The 24,190-nt window shown below is 45.0% G+C and overlaps 2 protein-coding genes, 1 long non-coding RNA gene and 2 pseudogenes across 6 annotated transcripts in view; 3 read left to right on the top strand and 2 right to left on the bottom strand.

Annotated features, from left to right (window-relative positions):
* The window catches only part of LOC309858169 (ligand of Numb protein X 2-like), a 59,135-nt pseudogene that overhangs the window by 23,258 nt on the left and 11,687 nt on the right, over positions 1 to 24,190 (top strand). The window contains exon 4 of the transcript in view: positions 9,904 to 10,044. The product of the transcript in view is annotated as a ligand of Numb protein X 2-like (transcript). The remainder of the gene's footprint in view (positions 1 to 9,903; positions 10,045 to 24,190) is intronic.
* LOC309858177 (ligand of Numb protein X 2-like) lies at positions 248 to 8,990 on the top strand (annotated as a pseudogene). The gene is made up of 5 exons: positions 248 to 302; positions 607 to 717; positions 1,984 to 2,189; positions 6,091 to 6,462; positions 8,809 to 8,990. The product of its transcript is annotated as a ligand of Numb protein X 2-like (transcript).
* On the top strand, positions 15,361 to 22,954 carry LOC309858175. 2 transcript variants are annotated; one of them, XR_014308078.1, is made up of 3 exons: positions 15,361 to 15,381; positions 22,409 to 22,558; positions 22,866 to 22,954. It is a non-coding gene; the product is annotated as an uncharacterized lncRNA (long non-coding RNA). The 2 variants fall into 2 exon arrangements; XR_014308079.1 differs by lacking the exon at positions 15,361 to 15,381 and adding an exon at positions 20,553 to 20,640.
* Positions 15,582 to 16,681, bottom strand: LOC309858172 (uncharacterized protein). The gene is made up of 2 exons (XM_082750858.1): positions 16,449 to 16,681; positions 15,582 to 16,197 (listed from the first exon to the last, which is right to left on the bottom strand). The coding sequence occupies exons 1-2, from the start codon at positions 16,660 to 16,662 to the stop codon at positions 15,887 to 15,889; spliced, it is 525 nt and encodes a 174-aa protein (XP_082606984.1). The 5' UTR covers positions 16,663 to 16,681; the 3' UTR covers positions 15,582 to 15,886.
* LOC309858173 (ral guanine nucleotide dissociation stimulator-like) lies at positions 17,462 to 20,438 on the bottom strand (the record flags this gene model as incomplete). Its single annotated transcript, XM_082750859.1, has 4 exons — positions 17,462 to 17,638; positions 18,225 to 18,418; positions 19,795 to 19,902; positions 20,301 to 20,438. The coding sequence occupies 4 exons, from the start codon at positions 20,436 to 20,438 to the stop codon at positions 17,575 to 17,577; spliced, it is 504 nt and encodes a 167-aa protein (XP_082606985.1). The 3' UTR covers positions 17,462 to 17,574.

Genomic DNA, 24,190 nt, shown 5'->3' on the forward strand with positions numbered 1-24,190 from the left:
TGTACCCTTGGCCCTGAGATTGGAAAGGAACAGTGTCACTCAGGGTCCAAGTCTGGATGCAGGAGCACATTGTGGAAGAAGACTGCTGTTTCCACTCCTGTTAAGGAGTTAAGCCATCCCTGTGAAAAGGGGGTTATGCAATCAGGATCTCAGAATAGTATTTGCAGTATATCGTCAACTGTGCTGGTGTATTTCTGGAACTAGTATGTATCTGAATACAGGTTTTTATTGAAGTATTTTTTGAGACATGCACGAAGCCACTATTTGTGCCAACGCCTGTTTTAAGTTTGCTACACAGTGTGGTAGGAATTTAGTTTGAGCAGAGGTTAAAATCAGATTACATACCACTTGTGGATTACCTCTAGGTGAGTTTGGCATTGAAGCAGTGGCTATTCTGTTGTTGGGGCACAAGCTGTCTATCATTTTTCCTTTCAAATCATCTGGGAACCCCCTAATGCTCTCTCTCTAGATGTCCTGGAGCTTTTCATCGGAGACTTGCCCTAGAAAGGAGGAAAACTGATAAAGCTCAGACAGAGATTGAGAATGAAAATGGAACCACTGTAATAGATCTTCCAGGTACTTTATCCCTCGAAACGGACTGTTCAGGGACAGGCACAGCACCTGCTGAGCGCAGCTTGATATCAGCGTCTCTGCCCCCGTGGCCTGAGGAGCCTGGCCTGGACAACCCCACCTTCGAGGAGAACACGGCCACTGACAGTATGTGCTCTTCACCTTGCTTTTGCTTTTCATCTGTTTTCAAATCAGATATTTCCTTTCTTCTCAGTACTGCCTATTACTTTCCCTACATGGGGTGTTGTTGTTGTTGTTGTTGTTTTTCCTCTTCAACAAATAATTTTACTGAGATATGCTTCACATATCACATATTCACCTTTTAAGTGTACAAGTCTAACAGTTTGCCGGTTAGAAACAGAAAGGGAGTCTTACCTTGAGGCTTATCCTTCCCCCTCCCCCTCTTCTGTTGTAGTCCACAAATTCACTGGTCATCAGCAGGCTTCTTTTGTTTGTTTGTTTTGATGCCTATTGCTTCTTGACTAAGAAATCCACAGCATCAAGAAGAACAAAAAAATACCTCAGCCTCCGTGCTTGTTCTGTGTCAGCACTGTGCCAAGCACTTTACATATATTAACTTATTAAATGCTTGTACCAATACTGGCTTTTTTTTAATGATGAGGAAACTTAGTCAGGGAGTCATTGGTCAAAGTCTGAGAGCCACGAAATGGCTAGGTATGTATCTGACTCCCAAGGCCATGTGTCTGACTATTGCTGTCCTCTGGTAGCAGCCACTGATCTGTCTACATGACCCACCAGGAAACAGGCAGAAAACCTCTAGTCCTAGATCTTGGGCATATCTTAGTAGTTGGCCCTTTGTCTTACTTTTAAATAGGTTTATCTCTTATGAAAATTCCAATTTTTCTACAAATCCCAGTTTTCCCAGCCTTGGCTATAACAATTCTTCTATCTCCTACTGCTCAGATCAAGACCCTCCTCTTCTTGCTTAATGTGGTTATTTTGTCAACCACTACGGTGATTGTATGTCACAGAGTTTGTCTTTTTTATTTCATATGTACTGCCTTGCACTGTTTACAGCTGTTTCATGGGTCAACTGACAAGATGATATTTTGTATATTGATATTTTGTCAATCTGATCAATTAGGACAAGATGATATTTTCTGTATATTTCTTTATCAGATCACTGTGTGGTCCCTAGTGATCTGATGCATAGTAGTTATTTGTTGATTATTTACTGATCACCTTTCAAAGAGGAAGTGTTTTGCTAATCTTACCTATTGGTGTTTTGGTCATTCTGTTTTTCTTATCCCGTGGTATTGCTTTGTTATGAATCATCTATTAACATAAGGTCATCACTAATGATAGACGATAACTTACTTACGTGAAGATAATCAAAATAGAAAACATTTTTCTTTCCACCTGTTTTTCTCCGTCTCGTTTTTAACTTGGCAGCTATGCAGCAGCCGGTTAGTTTTCCGGAAGGCATAATTATAATTACTACAATTGAAATTCACCGGTCTGATCCTTATATTCAGCTAGGAATTAGCATTGTGGGCAGCAATGAAAGGCCACTGATCAACCTTGTTATCCAGGAAGTCTGTCGGCATGGGGTGATCGCCAAAGATGGAAGACTTCTTGCTGGAGACCCAATTCTTCAGGTATCAATTTTTTAAATGATTTTGTTAACTTGCCTCTTTTGTTGCTCTTATTCATCAATTGAAAACTTAGGAAATTAGGGTACTGTGGAATCTGACTTCTAAAAAGGTAAGTTTTACTGTTTTTTTTTTTTAGTGCTAAACAGATCAGAATTTATCTGTAATTTCTCTGATTTCCCCCAAACTCATGGAATGTATTTTTACCCCCATCTTAAATTTGATCCCGCATGTGCCTCAGTGTGTGGCTCTCCAGGCCAGCTGGATTCCTCCTGGCTTGGTCTCCACGGTTGTCTATTTCGGGGCCACCTTCACTGCTAAATTCTCTTGTCCCATTGGCTCTATCCCTAGTCCCAGGGTACCATCCATCAGTTACCTTCGTTGTCTGATTCATCCTTCTCTACACGGATTTCTATAATCTAGAAAAGACAGGTCACACAGCACAAGTTACTTAAAACTTACAGCATTGAATTTAAGATAGAATTCGGAAATCATGACCACCTCTTGTTGGCTCTCAAACGCACTCTCATCCACAAACAGCCTGACTCTGCACTAATCCTTGGTGCTACCCTCTCCCTCTTCTCTTTAAAAAGAATGAGCTACTCCAACAAATGAACTTGCTTCGGGCAAGATGATGTTGTGTGTGAGGGCATACTGATGAGCATGAGATGGCCAGAATTCTACTGTTCATGTGAATTCTAGAGTGTATGTGAAAATTGACCTGGATATATGACCCATACAAGTGTATGTGGTACTTGAAGCTAAAAGAATGGATATTTAGGAGAGAAGAAATAGGCATGAATGAGAAAAGATGTCTTCTAGGAACCCAAGCTCAAGGACTCTTGCCTCCTCGATTTCACTGCTGGGTCCTTCCCCACGGTCTGTTGGTATTCACCCCTTCTCTTTTCCCTGCCATCTCTCTGGTCTGTGCCCTCACTGCTTCACGTCTAACCCAGGAGAATCAAAACCCCTGCCTCCCTACTCTGCTCTGAAATCCGGTACGACATTGTCCGGTTAATTCACCTGTGACTCTGCTTTTCCTGATAGATTGGACCAGAGAATCAAGTCCATACTGATTAATCTAATAGTCCAGGTCCTCTTTGAACTCTTACACAACCTGTCCCCTCAGCCTTAACCCTTGCTTTTTCTTTCAGCTGTAGCCATCGGTGTATTACTGAAACATCATAGGCATGGTGGTCAGAGCTGAGGGTGTAATTAAGAGCAAAAAGCAACCCCTGCCCTCATAGAATGTATAATGTAGCAGAAAAGCCAGACATAGCAGTCTCCTTGCTTCCCTCCATGTTCCAGCCTGTCCCCATTGTGCTACAGCTTCCCCACCTTCATCCAGAAAGCCCTGCCCTGCCATTTTCACCCATTCAGACCTCTTCTCACACTAAGTGCTGAAGACATTCCTTCTCTTCACCACTTAATGCATAATTGGTCACAGAGAGTTATTCAAATGTAGTGTCTTCCTTTGGGGATGGCAGCCGCCATTATTACATACTATGGGACAGGCTTCTCACAGAGCTGTGCCTGGAGTCGATACCCAGGACAAACTTGCTGAGTCAATAAAAGAGTGGATTTGGTTATGATATCCTGTTGGGAATAGCTGTCTTCTTCATTAAAACCAAACTTAGAACCTCTAGGATTTTTAGTTCTTCAAGAGAAATGTCCAGAGGGGAAGACAGACAAACTAGGCTCCAAGAGCAGCAAGGATTGACCTTTCCACTGGGGGTTCCTGGCTTTGGTTTCCACACCCATCTGTATTCTGCCTCTTGTAGTTTGTGATTTCCACTTCGACACTTGGGCCCAAAACCCCTCCTTCATTGCACTTGGCCTGGCTGACACAGACTGAACTTGCAGTGTTTTGTTCTTGACTAAATCCAAAGAGGCAATAGGAGAATACAGGAAACATAACTAATCCAGCTTATGTAAAATCCAGTTTCTGATCCTACCATAGCTAGCTATTTACCGCATTCCTGTGTTTGCTGTCCTTTTACGATATTAGTAGTATTCTGGTTGCATGAGGTTGGCACAGCTCTCTGGACACCTTATGCTGTATTCCTTCTACCCCAGCTCCTAAACTGATTCTCCGTGGAGGAACTCTTGTAGCTGGTTTTGACCTTTTGACACCTTTGTGGCCAAGACAAAAAGAACCAGATTGCCCTTTTTTGCAGCTTACACAGGGAGAGAGAGCAAGCACAGGCAGACAGAGTGGCCGGCAGAGGCCGAGGGAGAAGCAGGTTCCCTGCCGAGAAAGGAGCCCGATGCGGGACTCGATCCCAGGATGCTGGGATCATGACCTGAGCCGAAGGCAGCTGCTTAACCAACTGAGCCACCTAGGTGTCCCATCACTTTTGGTTTTTGAGGAAAATAATTGCAGTCATGTCTTGACTGCATTGGTCCAAAAGATAATTAGCTAAAGATGTGGTAAAGTTTACTCTGTTGGTGCTATTTCTACAACATCTAGCAACAGTATTTTATTTGGTTTCTGCTTTCTCTGTGTTTCACTGGCAACCACACTTTTGTGAAGGGAAAATCTCCGATTGTAGGATATTCCACAACCCACGTCACAAAAATGGTGTGAGGCTACATACTCGCACGTGGCTAGCGCTGGATTCCAGCCAGATGTTTGTAAAGTCATTTGTGATAGATGTGAATCAAAGACGGAAAAATAAGAACCTAGAGATAAGTGGCTTTTTAGCTGAATAACCAGAAATGATGAGTTTTGACTAACAAATCCACGTCAGGCTGGTTTTTTAGAAGCTGCCTTAAAGTTCTATTCTTGACCCTATGTTACTCAACTTTTTCATCAAGGATCTGGATGGCAACCAAATGCACAGATGTTGCAAAATTGGGCGAAGAGCAAGTTTATGTGTGAGATCTATGGCATTTGATGCCTGAATTTTAAAAGATGTCCACAGGCCCAAATCAATAAAATTCAAGTTAGTGGTGCTCAAAACTGTCATCCCGAGATGAGTAGGAAGGGGGAAGACTTTCCTTAAGATAGACTCACGTGAAAAAGATTGAAGGCTTTGGGTAATCACAAGCACCTAACCCAGAGCCTGTGCCACATAACACATCCAAGAGAATGTCGATTTCCTGCTTGCTGTTGGTGCAGGCAGATGAGGAGAGGAATTCTAATTGTGATAAACACTCAGAGTTGCACCAACCTCTTCCTCTGACTAGGTGAATAACTGAAGCTGGGTGTATTTTCTTAGTCCTGTTCCTGTCCCAGGATCAGTCACTATATTCCTTTCAGGGCCATAAGGTTTAGTAAATAAATGTTCTGTGAGTACTGAGTTAAGCTTGTTGTATTAGATAGATGTTACACTTGAGTGCTAAACAGAGTGAAACTGTAATTACCTGCTTTTCTTTAAAGTAAAAATGACTGAACTGAGATCAGGTTGTGTATCTAGAATCTGTCCCTTTTCTTAGATTAAAACTCGGTGTATTTTTTCCAGGGTAGGTGTTTTTCATTTGGAAAAGCCACATCAATCCAGTAGAACTTCAGTTTCTGTTCCACTAGAACTAGTATTTTGTTGGCACTTGCCACATGCTGCTGCTGTCTCTGCATTTTCCTCCTGGTCCCTTGAAGCGGAGAGTAAACCCATCTCACCACTCAGGGGACACCCTCAGACATCCCACTACTGGCAGGACCAGGGACTCTGATTCAGCACCCTCGCTGAAGCCTGAGATCCTAACTGCCATTCTCTACTTCGTGCTAGTCATTGTGAGTGAAGCTTAGGAACTGTGCATTTTAAAACATCTTCAGAGGGCTTTTCTTTGTAAATAATGACTGTATGTCATTTTCCAAAGTCCGTTTCTTTTGGAAATGGCGTATAAATGTTTACCAGTTGAGAGGATAAAAGATTGTCCCACCTCAGTCATAATTCTTTTCTTCCAGGTCAACAACTGTAACACCAACAATGTGTCTCACAACTATGCCAGAGCCGCCCTTTCCCAGCCCTGTTCCACGCTGCACCTAAGCGTGCTGGAGAGCGGTGCTTTGGGGGCCGGACCTACAGCCACCCCGACAGTAGCTCTCCCCGGGAAGAGGTCTTCCACGTAGTCTTTCACAAACAGGACTCTGGTGAACAACTTGGCATTAAACCCATTCAAAGGACCGGTGAACCAGGTGTTTTTATCCTTGATCTGTTGGAAGAGGGCCTGGCTGGCTGCACAGGATGGAAGGCTGAGCAGCAACGACCGAGTGCTCGCCATCAATGGACACGACCTGAAGCTCGGAACCCCTGAGCTTGCCGCCCAGATCATTCAGGTACACGCGGATATTCATTCCACGTGCTCAGCCTTTATGTCGATGTTTTCGTAACATGAGAACCTGAGGGATATTTGATATTTCATGGGGGAAATCAAACACGGCTCCCCAAATCCTTCAAAATGCACAAGAGATGATTTTATCATTACAGATAAAATCCTGTCCGGAAAACTGTATCCCTGTGAACATTTAGCCTTGCTCTTTATAGAGTGAAGGCTCTATTTTTGCACATGGGTTTTTCATTTGCTCCATGGGCTCCACCTAAGCCCACACATAAAAAACACATTTATGTCCACATTTAACAGGTGAGACAAGAAAAGCTTGAAGGAGCTGTGGTTCCAAAGTTGTGACTTCCCTGCTCTTGTAACGTTCACTCTCCGCTTCACCTCCATACAAGTGGGGAAAATCAATTTTTATTGAGAAGAACTCATTATCTCTGTAGTGCCCTTTTTATAAAGCATTCAGAGCATTTCAAACACATCATAACTTGTGTTCTTACAGTATCCCTGTGAAGTAAAGATGGTTATTATTAGAGAAAAAAAAATTTCAATAAGAACATTAAAGTAGGTAAAGTAGAGGGGCACCTGGGTGGCTCAGTCATTAAGCATCTGCCTTCGGTCAGGCATGATCCCAGGGTGCTGGCATCCAGTTTCACATCGGGGCTCTCTGCTCAGCCAGGAATCTGCTTCTCCCTCTCCCACTCCCTCTGCTTGTGTTCCTTCTCTTGCTCTCTGTCAAATAAATAAATAAATACATAATAAATAAAATCTTTAAAAAAAGAAAACAGCTTTATAAATTTTTTTAAAAAATAAGATAGAAAAAGTAGAAAATAATCCAGGCCAGACCTTCCGGTTCTATAACCTACCAGAGCATTTAATGATATGGGTATCTCCTACAATGATAGGGGTGAAACAAAGATGTGTATGGTGTTTTATTTAGTTATGTTTTATTTTGTTTTTAGTAAGCACAAGAAAACACTCTGACATAGAGGAAACCAAGCAGTAAACATAATCGAGCATCAGGAATTAAAGTAGGTTGATAGTCACTGGGAAATGTGTATAGTAAACAGAATTAACAATGAAGATTTAAGTACTGTGTAAGAAAACCCAAATTTAAATCCCATTTCATTACTCCATTTCACAAATGTTTGGCTCATTATAATTTTGGGAACACACACACCCGGTAGCCGTCTTGCATTAGGAGGGAGATTCAGGAGTTGGTCTCTTGTCCCAGACTTGAGATTGAAAAAAATTGAATACAGATACATATATATGATACCAAATATATTTCTCAAGTTGTTTCTTTGTGGAAAACATCTTAATGTTTTGGATTCTGAGAATAACATGTATTCCATGTCTGAAAAGGAGACTAAGGAAGACAAAATACAGAAAATGAAGAAGGAAATCAAAATCACAGTCAGTCTAAAGTCCATAAGATAGTGACATTAAAGTTTTGAAGAACATTGTCATTTTTCTGTATATGCCTACAAATAAATAGGTTCCTATTTACGTAGGTACTTAGACATGCAGTCAGCTTACAAATTCTGAGTTTGCCACCCTTTCTTTACGTCAGCTGTATGTTGTGGCCTTCTTACCCTGAAAATAGATGCACCATGATATAGCTGTATAGTAGGCGTGTTGTGCTAAAACTTACGTAAACACTCCCCTGTCAACAGACTTTTTAATGTTTTGTTTTCAAGTTTAAGACATTTTGCTTAACTTCCCTCTAGAAAGATCATACCAGTATATACTCCCATCAAAAGGGCATGCCACTATTTTATGAAATACAGGTATTGTCATTTAGGCATCCTGCATTTTTAAAATCTTGACTTTAACAGAATTCTTTTGTTGTGCTTGAAACCCTGAAGAGTTAGATAGGCAGTTGGCCTAAACCCAAATGTTGGCCCATCGTTTAAAGCTTATATGTCCACTTCCATCACACAGCCAGAATTTTGTCTTTTAAGAAATCAAAAAAGATCAGGGATTTGTTTGTTAATAGGTTTGCATGAGCAGGGGTCTTCCCATAAAGCTGAATTACTGGTTATAGAGTATTTGGTAGTGGGGAGGGTTAGGCAGTAAAGCAAACAATTCTTAATATTGAAATGAGATCACAGGGGTTTCTCACCCTTCACACCGTGTGATCTAATACTGGGAAGTGTCAGAATCTCAAATATCTGGATTGTAAGCGTTCTATTTGGAATTTGCCTGTTAGATCAAATCCCCAGACTCTGGCCACATGAGGAGTGTTATTCTTTCAGTTATTGGAAGAATTGTCTGAAACTAGTTTAATGAAATACTTGAATAAGTAAGTGACTTTAATAGGGCCTTAAAATTGGTTATCACTCAGGCACCTGGGTGGCTCCGTGGTTCAGCATCTGCCTTCGGCTCAGATCCTACATTGGGCTCTCTGCTCTGCGAGGAGTCGGCTTCTCCCTCTTCCTTTGCCCCTCCACCTTGCTCTCTCGCTTTTGCTCTCAAATAAATAAATAAAATCATTTTTTTAAAATTATGGTTTTCACTCCTTTTCCAACTTGACTGCAGTCATGGGGGAGGAGTGCTCTACTTTCCACCACAGCTTCTTGAAAGCAGGCTGTCAAATTTTCCCATAGAAATGATAGTAAACTTGGAAAGTTGTAGTCATGACCAAGAATCAGCATCAAGTAGACCAGGCCTGTACGTTAAAAGCAAAGCTAAAATAGCTTTAAAAAGTATAATAAATGTGAATCTGTGTTTCAGATCTAGATCTATAAATACAGATAATGGACCTCTAAATTCAACGTGGTTGTCATCACCTCTAAAATTACATTTATGTGTGAGTGCACATATGGCATATATAGGCACACAATTTGTGATGTATATAAATACTAATCCTGTTTTACAGGACCTTTGTTATCATTCTTTTCAGGACTGTTTAAGCTGATCCCTATTTTCGATTCGAAGCTGTAGTGTGTGGAAACAGAGCTACACGTAGTTTCATTGATTATCACTCTCAAAGTAGCCATCTTGGAATTTATTTCAGAAATCACAAAGGATTGTAATCCAGTTTAGAATCCGTTCGTCCTTTTATCTTCTTTGCTCTCTTTCTCTCAGTCCAAGGCCAGTTTTGCAGGGGAGGGAAGTATAAAAAGACAGTTACCCTTCAAGAAATCATGGGGAGATCAGAACCCAGGCTTTCTTTGCTTACACCCTTGGTATTTCCAGGATTAGGGAAGGTTTACCCAAGAGGTCTGTGTGTGGCTCTTTTACCTGCAGAAGTTTTAAAGTATTAGCTCCTGAAATGAACTCCCTCGTCTGCCCCACCCCCAGCAGGGGCCTGCAGTCCCCACTCAGGTGAGGCTCTGATACAGCGATGATAAGTGCATTGAAAATGACCCTCCCTATAATTTTTTTAAGTGAGAAGCATCATTAATGACTGGTGATTATATATGTGTGTTTTCTCCAGGCTAGTGGCGAGAGGGTGGATTTAACAATTGCTAGGCCGGGGAAATCCCAGCCTGGTAACCCTGTCCAGGACGCAGGAGCTCAGAGTAGCAGCCAGCACCATGCACAGCCGCTGTACCACAACAGTCCCAGCTCACACAAGGTGAGGCCTCGAGTTTGCATGTTTTCATTCATCTGCCCTCAGGGAATCCTTGTGACAAACTGGTAAGATTTAAATGAGGGCTGTTACTCTGTTGGAAAAGGTGAGCACAAGGTGTTTGGGGGTGTGGAATGTGTGTTTGGCTACCTTGAGAGTCCCTGTACAGTCTGTTCCTCAGCCAGTAGGGGTGGTTTCTTAGTAAGAAGGTCCCTCTGCCAGATTGATGAGAAGTGTTTGATCTTCTAGAAAGACTTCTTTGTTTGGTCCTGCTTGAAAGTGGGATTTATCTTGGTTTGCTCATTCAGTTGTAACAGGAGGTTATGTAACTGAAAAAAAGACAATGACCAACAAGTCCATACTTAGCGGTTGGGCAGTTTGCCTACAACAACAGAATTCCCTATGTGAATATGAAGCATAAATCATACTTTCTGATACGTACATGCAAAACACATAAAGCATTTCTTTTTATGTTACAGTTCATAGGAATACTACCCTAGATCATTTTAAATTCCCGTATGTTGAGCTTTTTGCTGCATCTTTCATATTTCAGTGCTTTGATAATATATTCCTAGGTCATTTATCTGTGCCAAAAATTCTGATGTTGTCTCACTTTGGATGCTGAAATCAGTAGAAGTCAAAAAACAGTGGCACTTTACTGTGTTCTCAGTGTTATTTACTTCATTTCATCTTTCATTTGAACTCAACTTCTAGTAGGCCAGAATTTTTACAATGATGCTATTTACCAACTGTGTGAAAATCACACATCGGAACCTTCCTATCGATTTTTTGTTTGTTTGTTTGCTTTTACTTCCTATAGTTTTTAAGTAGACCAGTAAATAAGTTTTAATTTAGCAAAGCAATTTAATTTTACTTAAGGAGAATGACTTGAGAAACACATGTTTAGCTTAAAGTGGCTTCTTAATGTAAGTACAATTTGAGAGAATAACTCTGTAATGTCACAGGAGCCCAAGAAAGCATTATTTATTTTTGTATTTATTTATTTTTAAGATTTTATTTATTCATTTGACACACAGAGATCACAAGTAGGCAGAGAGGCAGGCAGAGAGAGAGAGAGAGAGAGAGAGAAGCAGGCTCCCCGCTGAGCAGAGAGCCCGATGTGGGACTCGATCCCAGGAGCCCGAGATCATGACCCGAGCCGAAGGCAGTGGCTCAACACCCTGAGCTACCCAGGCGCCCCAAGAAAGCATCATTTAAAGGCACAAGTATTTTTGGCCCATCAGGTTTATCTTGTTTTCTGAGCTGAAGTATACACTTGTCACTGGTCTTTGTTCAGTTAAAACTTTTAAGAAATTATAAGCACAAACTTCATCTTATTTTTGAACAGAATACAAAATGTGTGAAGGGAACCTATAATTTTGCTTTCACAATGATGACTACGAAAAGCAGTTATTGTTTCGAAAAGGAATTTGAATAGGAGTTGTTCATATAGCTGGTCCTTGATTTACAAGTTACCTATATATACATATTCCTAAAGAATCATGATTAAGGCAAAAGTTGGTAACTGAATCCATGAATTCTACAGAAAGTGGAAATATGGGTGCTCAAAGACAATGCTACAAATTTAACCATTTCAGCGTTCATATAGAGGACGATTTATGTCCTTTTTTTTGTTTTGGGCACAAATATTTTTCTTTTTACTAGTTCCTCTTCCTTAATTTTAAGTGGTGGTGTTTTAAATAGCAATGCTGAATTCTTACTCTAGGTGCTCTGTAAACCTGCTTGTTAGAACAGCCACATTAATGGAATTTTAAGCATTAATTTAGCAATTTACCATTAACATACAGCATTTGTGATGTCAAATCCTACTTTAAAATATAAAGGTCTCCTAGGGAAAACAAATACAAATTTATCAAAACAACCTGTTCAGAGGATAATCATTGTTAAAAATTAAAGCACACATTACTCTATTACTAAGCCCCTGCGTAGCCCCTGCTTGGAAACATTCATCCAGTGTTAAGCCCTTAGAAGTTTCCATGAAGTATACCAAGAGTAATCTGTGAAGTTTGGCTAAAATGCATACATCTCAGCCATTTGGAGGAATAAAACAACCACCTCTAATTGACTCGATACCTGACAGACACAAGCGTTGAAGTCAATGTGCTCCCAGCTGAGTTTACCTGGATTGTCTTCATAATCACGTGGGTCTTGCCCAGTTTTGAAGGATGCGAACATAGATGTCATATGCTATGATACCACCTGTGGACGTTTACAGGTTTTCTATGAGGTCAAAATTCTAGGAACTCTAGGCTATTTAAGTAGTGCCCTCAAGAAAATTTCAGAGTGTTGGTTTCAGGAGGAGAGAAGAGCAGACACCCCTGCCGGTGCAGGGCTTGACTGACACGTCGTACCTGTCCGCTCTGAAGCAGTGTCACTAAAGGAAATGTTACAGTTCTAGCAAAAGAACTCATCTAGTTCTGCTGTTGATATTGTTAGTCGTGGTAATAGTTATCTTGTTATCTACACTATGCTGTTACAGTATATGTGTTAAGGAACCTTTTGAGATAGGAGCTTCCATCATTACACTTAATGGGATAGCACCATTGTAGTGTGGATGCATATAGCATCATGCTGTATGAACATAGACAACTACATATGAATACATGTTTATGTATATACACTGTGTGTGTGTATGTGTATTTTTTTTAAACTTGAATCACCTCAAATCCCAGTGTGATCATGCGTAGCTATATAATTTGGAGCAAATTACATGAACTTTCTTTTTTTTTTTTTTAAAGATTTTATTTATTTATTTGACAGACAGAGATCACAAGTAGGCAGAGAGGCAGGCAGAGAGAGAGGAGGAAACAGGCCCCCCGCTGAGCAGAGAGCCGGATGCGGGGCTCAATCCCAGGACTCTGAGATCATGACCTGAGCCGAAGGCAGCGGCTTAACCCACTGAGCCACCCAGGTGCCCCTACATGACCTTTCTAATAAGGCTATTTCCTTGTTTATAAAATGGGGCCAACCATAGGATTTACACTCCGGACCATTGTAGTGAAATGTAATGAAACCATGAAAATGAAATAATACATGTGAAACCATTTGCTTTACACATAGTAAATCTTCAATAAATGTTAGTTACTATTGCTATTTTAATATTAATATTTCATAGGTACCCATTGTTTTTTATGGCATTCTAATTTAAAAAAAGGTGATGTTTTAAAGTTTCCTTTTCTTCTAGGAGTGTCCCCATAAATAGAAACAATCAATATCGGTAAAAATTGCTTTTTCCTGAGAACACAGTTTGTTGGAGAATTTTTCTCTTCCTTAACTTTTTCAAAAATTCAGTTATTTCATATCCTTATAGCTTTCCATGAAGGTTGTGAAGATCAGTTTGCACCCATTTCATGACCGAGCATTCTCATGAGTAAGAAACAGAAGATAGATCTATAGCTTTTTTCTGGCAGTTAACTAAATCCGCACTTTACTTTTGTACTATTCTGTCACCATTTCTCTCAAAGAATAGAGGAGAGAGAGAGAAATAAAATTAATTAGCTTGTCTTCAGAATCTTAAAACTCAAGTGCATTATTTACCTTTGTAGAATTGGCCCTATTTTGACTTCCACATGTCAACAGTCCTGAGTTTTTTCTGTTCCATACATAGTCATATGAAAATACAGCCATCCAAAGTCTGACATTGTGATCCCCAGTGTTCGGTGTCATGTTTGTACCATGAGGAACTGTGTATTATTTCTTCAGTAACTGATTTTAACAGTGACTTTATCATTGCCATGGTATTTTTTCCTTCAGTTTCCTTACTTTACTTCAGCTATGTATTATTTATTTTGCAATGAATTTTCTTCTCCTGTGTTAGGATCTTCCCCAGTGTGTTACATGCCAAGAAAAACACATTACTGTAAAGAAGGAACCACCTGAGTCCCTGGGAATGACAGTGGCAGGGGGCAGAGGAAGCAAGAGTGGTGAACTGCCCATCCTTGTAACCAGTGTGCCAGCTCATGGCTGTCTGGCACGTGATGGCCGCATCAAAGGAGGTAAGATAGGAAGGGCTGGGAACAGTGAAACTCTTCCCATCTTCTCCCTGCATGCAACTCATGTTTGAAAAAAGTAACAAATATTCCCCAAATTTTCTATCAAATATGATTTTTTAAAAATCTTCTAAAGTGTCCCTTCCATATATAAGTGTAAAACCTCTCTCTAAGGTTAGAAAAACGCCTAATGGGAAGGAAAATTGCTGCAGTTTGATGATGTTTCCGTTCTTTTTTTTTTTTAAGAATTTATTTATTTATCTGACAGACAGAGATTACAAGTAGGCAGAGAGGCAGGCGGGGGGTGGGTGGAGGGGAAGCAGGCTTCCGGCTGAGCAGAGCCCCATGCGGGCTCGATCCTAGGACCTGGGATCATGACCTGAGCTGCAGGCAGAGGCTTTAACCCACTGAGCCACCCAGGCGCCCTTTCCATTATTTTCTAATGTTTATTTAGATCATTGCATTATTTGATGTTGGAAAAAACCCTCTAAAAAATAGAACACTCATCCTTTCCTTCCTAACCTTTTATATAATCCTCGTTGCCCTTTTTTTATTATTATTATATTACTTGTCAGGGCAACAAACACCTTTTTTTCTTCCTTAAGCAAAAGATGCTCAAATCACAAGTTTCATTTCTTTGTGTAGACCCAAGGATCTCTTCTCTTTAAGTATTCTGATACATCCACGCTGAGCAAACTCTGTAGGACTATATCTATAAAACTGTGTAACTCTAAAACAGGATATGTTAAAAATTCATTTCTAAGAGCAAAAGATCAAATAATTTTTGAGCAGGAAAGAACTATAGAAATCACTGAAGCCCAAAGAAGAGAAATGAACATGCCCAGGTCCTGCACATTAGCAAAACCAGGTCTAATGACTTGGACGTCCAGTCAAATCACAGTGCCTCAAGCCACATTTTTTCCTATGTATGATGAAATTATCTTAAAGTTTTGAGTTGTTTTGGAATGTTTTCCATGAATTGGATTTTTCCCTCGATATCGTAAGAATGACAGAGATGTGAAAAATTACAAATAACAGGATGTATAGGGAAGATAATGACTTGGTAGCTCATCTCATTTTCTGGTTTATTCCTTTGGACAGGTGATATATTGCTGAATATCAATGGCATTGATTTGAACAATTGAAGTCACAGTGAGGCCATGGCTATGCTAAAAGCCAGCACCGCGTCCCCTGCTGTTGTCCTGAAAGCACTTGAGGTCCAGACTGTCGAGGAGGCAGCCCAGGCTACCGAAGAGCAGCCAGGCACCTTCAGGGAGAATGAGTAGGACTCCAGCTGGTCGCCGTCGTGGCTCATGTGGCTTGGGCTTCCAAGGTACTGACAGCGTTTCAGCAGTTTCATGGAATAATCGTAGTGACAACATTTCTCAGTATGGAACACAGTAAATTCATTTGTCCAGGATGTGAGGGGGAAGGTCCTGGTCAGAGATGAAGTGGCAATGGCATATCAAGTTATAGAAGAAAAGGGTATTTTTTTCCTTAGGTTATTATATTTTAAAAGATAAATTTAGAGAGAAGAGCAGTGGTTGCAGGGACTGGGGGAGGGACAGAGCAGTGAGCGATGAGGAGCGTGGGTGTCTCTGTGACAGAAACGTCGTAGAACGACATGGTTGTGCAACACTCTGGATGGACCTAATGAGACCTCCATATCCCACTGCAAAGGATGCGAGTAAAATGTTATATAAACTCAAATTCTACTTTATTTAATAAATAACATCTATGAAGTAATTATAGAGGTGAATACAGAAAACAAATACGATAAAGAAGGAAATGATGGGGGAGGGGGAGTCATGCTCTGGAGCTGCAGCCAGTACAAGCTGCTACTCGGGGGCCGAGCCTGCTTGCTCCACGGAGGCAGGGGGCGGCAGCTCGGTGGCAGGACCCTGCTGGTCATCCAGGAAAGTCAAAAGGCCTGGTGGCTCTTCCGTGGCAGAGAAGTGAACGAGGGCCCTGACGACCATCTGCCCTGGCCCCAATGGGTCAGGGGGGGTTACTGGTCTTCCTAACCCATAGTGAGCAGCCATAGCAGGGATGGCGGGGGCCAGCTCAGGCCCCAGAGGTGCAGCAGGTGCCAGAGTGGCTGGTGGAACAACTTCCCGAGACACATCCTGATCTGGCTCTGGGGCCGGTGCTGTAGCTCCAAGAAGAGAAAGCATCATCAGCTTGATTGACTTCCCTTTTGCCTTTCCCTTTCCCCACCACTCAGCGTGGCCTGCGTTCAAGACCCAGCCCCCAGAAGGTGTCCCCGATGGAAGCCCATGGGGACAGGGATCTGAGACGACTCACTCTCTTCGGCCCAATTACAATCTACGGAGGCTTCCTCAGGGTGGCCCACCCTGCCTCCGCCTCAGGCCCACATGAGTCACCCCCAGTCCTCCTCACCCCTAGCCTCTGGCTCCGTGGTCTTTTCAGGAGCGCATTGCCTTTCTGGAAGCAGAAGCTGGGCACGGCGCTGCAGGTCCGAGCCCGGCACATTGACCTGCAGGTAGGCCAGCAGCGTATGCAAGCTGGGAAACTCCGGAGGCTGCACAAAATCCCCTGGATACTTTTCCACCCAGGTGTTCAGGATGGCATAGACGGCCCTGGGGACAGACATGGAGGCAGAGAAGTCAGAGGACAGGGTACGCATCCAAACCAAAATCCCAGGGAACCTATGTGGGAACCTGGGCCCCTGGGCTGTCAGCTCCTGTCTGAGACCAGTCGGACTCCTTGTCCAATTGCGACCTGGCAGTCCTGCGTGAGAAAGGCCTGCTCCCACACGGCAGGCTGGCCAAAAGCCGCTAGGAGTGGGAGTCCTTGGTCAATGGGGGGAGCATTTCTGGACTTCTTAGGGGAGCTGGACACACTCCTCAGTCTGTCTCCTTGCCCACGAGCCACTTGAATTCAACTGCATGTGCCTGGGGAGAAGTGGTGTCTGGCCTCTTAATTACCCTCACTGCACTCGCCTCTGCTCAGTGAAGATCCAACCGAGGAGGGAACAAAGGGACTCTGTCTCTAGCCAGGCCTTCCCAGGACCCTCCCCATACCTCCACCGTTCCCTCCTCTGCCCGTTCACTAGGTGCCATGAGAGTGGGTCTGTTTCCACTGACACTCACCTCCCACAGGGTGTGGGATGCCTGCTGCTCCCTGGGCTCTACTGGGTCACCCTCTCCCTGAGACCCCTCTGTGCACCCAACGTGCAGGTGCCAACACTGCTATGCGATGGTTCCTAAATCCTGTGTTCTGGGTCCCAGAATTGGGGCAGAGAGAGGGCTGGGAAGGGGCAGGGATGGAGCATGACCCTCTCAGGGGTGGAAGCTGTCCTCCATCCCCCTCTGCTCTCCCACAGTGCTCACACACCTACCCCAGTTCCCCAGGGCACCTTTCCAATTTCCAGTAGAAGCTCTCAGACATTTACCATAAAGCAGAATAACGAGGTGAGTCTGAAGGTCCGGCAGCCCCTCAAACTCACAGGACCCTCACTACCCTGGTGGAGAGGGAAGGCCCTCCTAAAGCAGCCAAAGCTTACTCACATGTTGCACTGCTCCTGGGGTCCGCCAACCTCATCATAGCTGGAATAAACACATCCGAATCTAGAGGAGGCCAGGGGGCATCGCATGAGATGTCTGTGGATATTGGCTCTCACCGCCAGACCCTCGACTAGCCTGCAGCCCTGGGGTGCTCTCTGTTCTGTGCAGGGATCCCATTCAGCTCCTGGATAATCGCCTCCACCTACCGGGGCTTCCTGAATGCTTGCTGAATAAAAGGGCCCCAACCAGCCCATCACCGACATCTGAGTGGGCCCGGCCCCTGCTCACCCCCAGGGATGCTTGCTCTGGATTCAGCCAGACACAGGCCCCAGAAGGAGTCTCAGATCTCCCTTTCAGTGGCAAAGGAGCCCAGCTCAAGATCATAGTGAGAGTCAGGGATGAGGCAGAGGCTTCATCATGAGGGGCACAGGAATGAGCAAAGAGCATGCCCACAGGCCCTCCAGCAGAATTTTCCACTGGCGCAGGCTCCCAGGTGTCCTTTCCCTACAAGACCCCACTGAGTCCCTATAATACCTCTGCCCCAGTTAGGAGCAAGGGAAGCTTGGGGAAGCTTGGGGACCTGCCAGAGTCTCACAACAGGAATTGGCCAAATCTCACAGAGCAGTTAGGGGCAGGGGAGGGTGCTCACCTTGCAAAGAGGAGGTCCAGCACCTCCTGGGGGGTGGCCAAGTGACGGTATGTGTCCAGAAAGGTGTGGACACAGTGTAGATCTTGTCTGATGACGGCAGGCACCAGGTGATCTATTGCGGCCTGCAGCTTGTTGGCCCGCTTGGCCATCAGCACCGAGGTCTTGCTCCTCTTCCTGGTTGAACGATTTTTCCCCTGAGGTGAATCAGAGGAGACATGAGTCAGTGCTGTGGCCACCAGGAGGGTTGGGGCTTGGAGGGCAGAATGAGCCCCCAGATCTCAGGGACTTCAGCAAGAGGTGGGACAAGAGAGCCCAGAGTCCGAAAAAGAATCGGGTGACTCAGTGTCTCATTGGGTTCAGCCTAAAGCTCTTGGTTTTGCTTCAGGTCATGGTCTCCGTGTTCTGAGGCTGCGATCCTCGTAGGGCTGTGTCCATAGGGCAGTGTCTGCTTGAGGATTCTGTTTCTCGGTCTACTTCTCCCCACTCTCCCCCTGTCTCTCTCTCAAATCCATCAATCAGCCAATCAGTTAAGAAGCCTTTAAGGCAATGAGAAAATGTTCTTGGTATCCATACAAAGAATTGAAAGAAATGATGTCTGAACTTGCTAGTATCTGAGGTCCCTTTGTGAGCGGAGTATGGATAGCACATCCCTGCCTGAGTGGCATGGATCCTGTTATTTCTGATAACATAGCCCATTCTTTTTACTTTTTTGAAAGACTTGTTATTTATTTATTTGACAGAGAGAGAGGTGACAAGTAGGCAGAGAGGCAGCCAGACATAAAGGGGGAAGCAGGCTCCCTGCTGAGCAGAGGACCCCACGCCCCCGACGTGGGCCTCGATCCCAGGACTGTGAGACCCAAGACCCATGACCTGAGCTGCAGGCAGAGGCTGAAACCCCTGAGCCACCCCGGCACCCAACATATCCCATTCTTGAGATGAGAACACAGAGATGTTTAAGGTGAGAGGGCTTAGGATAAGAAGGCACGGAGGCTGTAGGATGCAGCACTGTGCCTTGGCCAGAGAAGGGGATTACATCCAGTCCTGCCCCAGTAAAGGGCTCCATGGCTGTGATCAATGACTGGCCTTCCGGACTGCCGTGCAGTGCAGTGCAGTGAGGCCCCTGTTCCTTTTCCTTGGGGGGGGGGGGCAACAATGTGTTCCATCAATACCAAAGCGCAGAGCAAGAGACAGAGTACCATGTCCCTTTGGATCAAAGTCTCCCAATCCAGTCTTTGCAAGACTTGCAGAAGCTGAGGAAGGACTGTTGGGCCAGTGGGGGCACCTGGGAGCACGAGTTAGGAAAATGCCTTGGCCAGGGCAAAAGGAGTCTAAATCAACGGGATGAAACCTGGTCTAAAGTCTCTTTAATGATACTCCTATAAGTATGTGGACAATGGCAGTGCTTCTGTCCAAGGCGTGGGCAGAACGTTGTGGGCCAGTTTGGGGAAGAGATGGGATGCAGATTCACGGGAGTACAGGACTCTAGGAGGCCAGGTTGGCTTCTAGGAAGTGGGGCCCTTGGTGCTGCATGGGCGCCCCGGGGTTGGGTCTCCCCAGCACCTGCACTCACCCTGAGCCAGCGCCAGACTCTGTTGGCCGTGTGCGGCTTCGTGTCCTTGGAGGAAGGAGAGCAGGCAATCTCCTCGGTCACCTCCTGCACCATGTCCTCTGGGGCGTTCTTTAAAGACAGTGCCCGGCAGGCAGGCAGGAGGACTTAGAGCCCTGTCTGGAGGCCTTTGCTGGTCTTCAGACCCAGGGCGCTCCATTCCAGACACACCACAGCCCAGGTGGCAGAGCCCTCCCCCAAGGAGAGAAACGTGGCCCAGCTTCAGGGCCTTGGATGTGCTCTGGCACAGCTCAGAGTCACCTCAGGAATCCCCTGTGCACCCTGCCCACCCTGACATTGGTGTGAACAAGAAGGGATCACAAGAGTATCCACTGTACTCACCCTCCTCCAGCCCATGGGCAGGAACCCCCACATATCCCTCCTCCCCTCAAACTCCAGAGAAAGGGATGGGGCTTCCCTAGGACGGTTCAGAGGGGTGGGCATCGCCTAGTCTCCTCAGTAGTAAGTACCTTATGGCGTCTCCCTCGAAAGGTCCTGCGGCATTGGGGGGGTGGTTTTAGCCAATGTCTGCAGCATGGGAACAAGTCATTTTCTTGGGGGTTCTGGTACCCAGAGCCCCAGAAACTAGGTACACAACAGGAAAACATCTTTCTGTGTCAAGGTCCTGAGTCCAGTAACCCTGCTACTGGACTAGACTGGCTGCCTGGTTGCAGGGGTTCCAAGTTCTGAAGGCCTTTGTGATCCAGGCAGTGACATCACTTCCTGAGATGCCCTATCAGGGCCCACTCCTGATTGGACCCCTACACGAACAGTGCTCCCATCTGCCATCTCCTCTTCCCCCTTCTGCATGCAAGGCCACATCTTATCTGTACACAGTGACCCCAACACACCCCTCTCCACAGGCCCCCAGGGAAGGTCTGGGAGCAGCCAGGGCCCCAGCTTGCAAACACACCTGGTTTCAGACACAAGTCTCTATTCTTACCTGGTTCAGACCCTAGATAAGCCATTGTGGCAGACAAGGATGGTCTTCTTGCCAAATATGGATGAGTCCAGCATGTCTTTCTATCAGATGTCCACAGGCATAGGTTGGATAATAGCTATGATGTTAGAGGAGGGCTGTCACATGTAGGAAATACCTCCCACCCAATTTCCTCCCTCCTGTCAACTTCTTGGAATCTGCTACTCATCAGATCCCACCCCACTGTCCCTCCTGGGGTGTGTGTTTGTGTGCACCAGCACACAAGCTCCTGTGTGCACACATGTGTTCATCGGTGCTCACATTCTGGAGTCCCAGAAGAGGACAGCCCCACTTACAGAGGGCTGGGTAATAGCTTCCCAAGGTCTTAGGCTTTTTCTTTTCAATGCAAACCCTAAAGAAGGGACTGGAGCCTTGGCCCTTGATGGTCAGAATGTGCCCTTAGCCCTAGAGACCGCCTGTCCCGGGATGCAGGCCATTCTCTCCTTTCCAAAGTGTGTGATGCAGATAGGGGTCCATCCAGTGGGTCGCCATGACCCGGGATCCTCCTCAGACAAGAACCTGGGCATATGTCTCCTGTCTAGGAGACCAATGATCACCCTCAGCCCGATAACATTTCCAGGCCAACAGCCACTTCCTTCCAGAAAAACTTTTCCAGAGCCCCCAGTGAATGGCTACGTTGCATCCAGGACCCCAACTTTGAGGATACTCAAAGAGCTGGGTTCAAGCCGGCTAAGCATCCATACCAGTCTGATTCTGGGCAAGGCCCGGACCCTTCAAGGATCTTCACAGTCTCCCTTCGGGGGCTCCATTGGTTCCACAACTCCTGTGTAGACATGTTTGTGTGACCCCTCCCCAGAGTGTGGTCTGGACTTGGTGATTCACTTCCATGTCACAGAACGTGGCCACGTGACCCAAAGGCCCTTCTGAGATTTTGTTCGAAAACTCATTGCCCAGCCCCATGTTGACTCGGATCCATGTTCTCTCTCCAATCTTCATACTGGAGCACAAGCCCCTAGGTTGAACCATGACCCAGACATACGCACATGGCCCAGCCCTGTGGGCCCACAGCAGACAAAAGTCAGGTCTTTGAGATGGGCTGTATCTGGCCCATGCCCCTGAGTGCGCTCAGGTTCTCGGTGAAGCAGGTCCTCCCTTGGTGTTGTCAGCAGCCCAGTTTAAGGAGAGTCTCTGGCAGGAGCCCCCAGCAGAGCACTGCTGGATTCCTGATCCCCTGAGACCACGAGGCAGCATTTGTTGGTTCAGCCACTGAGTGTGGGGAAGTGTGGTCACACAGCCCTGGGAGAAGGGCACTGATACTGCCCAACTTCCCGGGCCCTGGCCCTCCTCCCCTCCCACTCTGGTCCTTCCTCAGCTTCTCTGGCCACCCTGGCCCCCTTTTCTAACCTCCAGTCCTCTGCTCCATGGTGCCCTCCGCCAGGTGGAATGCACTCGCATTTGTGCAGGGCTGTCTCCTTCTTTTCCTCCCGCAGGAATTCTCCGTGTCATCTCAGCACAGCCTTGTCATACCCCTCACCGGGTGGAGTTTGGGCCTTAGTTGTGTCCCTTGCTCTTTTGCTGTGGAGCAATCGCTTTTCCCGTTCACATTTTGGTTTCTCATTTGTCCATCTTCTGCTCTAGACCCTGAGCTCTCACGAGGAGAACCCGCTGGGCTGATAAGCCCTGGCACCATCTGAGTGCGCAGTGCCCAGTGGCTGAATGAGCGGGAGACAGGATCCGTCCCAGCACAGACCAGCTTCGTTGTTTGAGCCTCACTGATTTTAGTCCTGTGTACGCTTTTTGTTTTATTTTTAAGTTAACTGTGACTGATGTGAGCCTCAAACTCATAACCCTGAGATCAAGGATCCTAGTGCCTGAGGAAGCCAGGTGCCTCTTTGGTCCTCTTTAAAGGTTTTAGGCTGATCACTATTCAAGTGAACTTGGTCATTTCAACATGCTGTACGGAGCTATATTACATTACGCTGAATGACCATGTAACTCCCCAGGTTTTGGTAGCCTGTCACCACAGAGGTCCCCCCCTTGACAGTGCTGAGTGGATCTTCAGATTAGAGACTGAAATCCTTTCTGTGTTCTTCAGGAGCCCAGAGTCTCTCCACCATCGGCCTTCTCCCTCCTTGGGATGACATGCACCTCTGACGCCATCAGCACAACAAGAAAGATGACAAGGAAATACACACAGGAGGGTGTTTCCGGCCAGGTCTTGAAGGCCTCAAGGTTCACTTTGATGCTCAATTTGTTATGTTTTATTTTAGGATTTTATTTCTTTATTAGAGGGAAAAGAGCACAAGCAGGGGGACTTGATACAGATGTACTGTAAGAAAACTGTATAGCATGTGTGCTTTTTAAAAAAAGATTTTATTTATTTGAGAGAGAGAGAAAGAGAGCATGAGAGGGGGGAGGGTCAAAGGGAGAAGCTGACCCCTTGCTGAGCAGGGAGTGAGTTGCAGGACTCAGTCTTGGGTTTCAGGATCATGACCTGAGCCGAAGGCAGTCGCTTGACCAACTGACACCCAGGAGCCCTAGCTTGAGTACTTTTAAGTTGCTATGATACTAGTAGTCACTAGTTTGTATTGAGTTCTGATTATTTATGAGGCAGTATTTTAAGCAATTTATATTAGTCCAGTTTAGTTTTCATGACAGCTCTATGAGTTAGGCCGTCTTATCTTTGTTATATAAAGAAGAATATGGGCAGAGAGGTTGTTAATAAATGGAAGAGGTTGTCAATAAGTGGAAGAGCTGATACTCTTAACTAGTTTGTTTCCTAAGAGTACTTGCTGGCTAAATTGCTCTATCGTACAAGCAAGGCAGAAAAATATGTTTTTAAAAATCTGTCATCCATTAAATAAAAACCATATTAAGCTTTTTAACTATTAAAAATTCTGATGACTTGCCAGTCTTATGTCTTAGTTATAAATGTTAATGAGGCTCATGATTTTTGCCATTCATATGTACTTGTTTTTTCTTTTTTTTTTTTTTAAAGATTTTATTTATTTATTTGACAGACAGAAATCACAAGCAGGCAGAGAGGCAGGCACGGAGAGAGGAGGAAGCAGGATCCCTGCTGAGCAGAGAGCCCGATGCGGGGCTCAATCCCAGGACTCTGAGATCATGACCTGAGCCGAAGGCAGTGGCTTAACCCACTGAGCCATCCAGGCGCCCCTGTACTTGTTTTTTCTTTCTATGGTATAATCTATGTCATTTTTTCTTTGTTGGCACTCTTGCCTCCCTTGTGTAGTTTGAAGTCTTTCATCGTCTCCTCCTGGCTAGTTGTTCCGTCTCTGTGTGCCCAGCTCCCCATCTGTTTAAAGGTGGGTGTTGCGTAGTCTTCTGTAACCTTCCTGAGTGCTAGATGAATGCGTTCTTCCATAGTTCTCTGTGATATCACACAAAATACTTGTCTTT

Source organism: Mustela nivalis, assembly GCF_964662115.1.
Source record: "Mustela nivalis genome assembly, contig: HAP1_SCAFFOLD_1969, whole genome shotgun sequence".
Lineage (NCBI taxonomy): Eukaryota > Metazoa > Chordata > Mammalia > Carnivora > Mustelidae > Mustela > Mustela nivalis.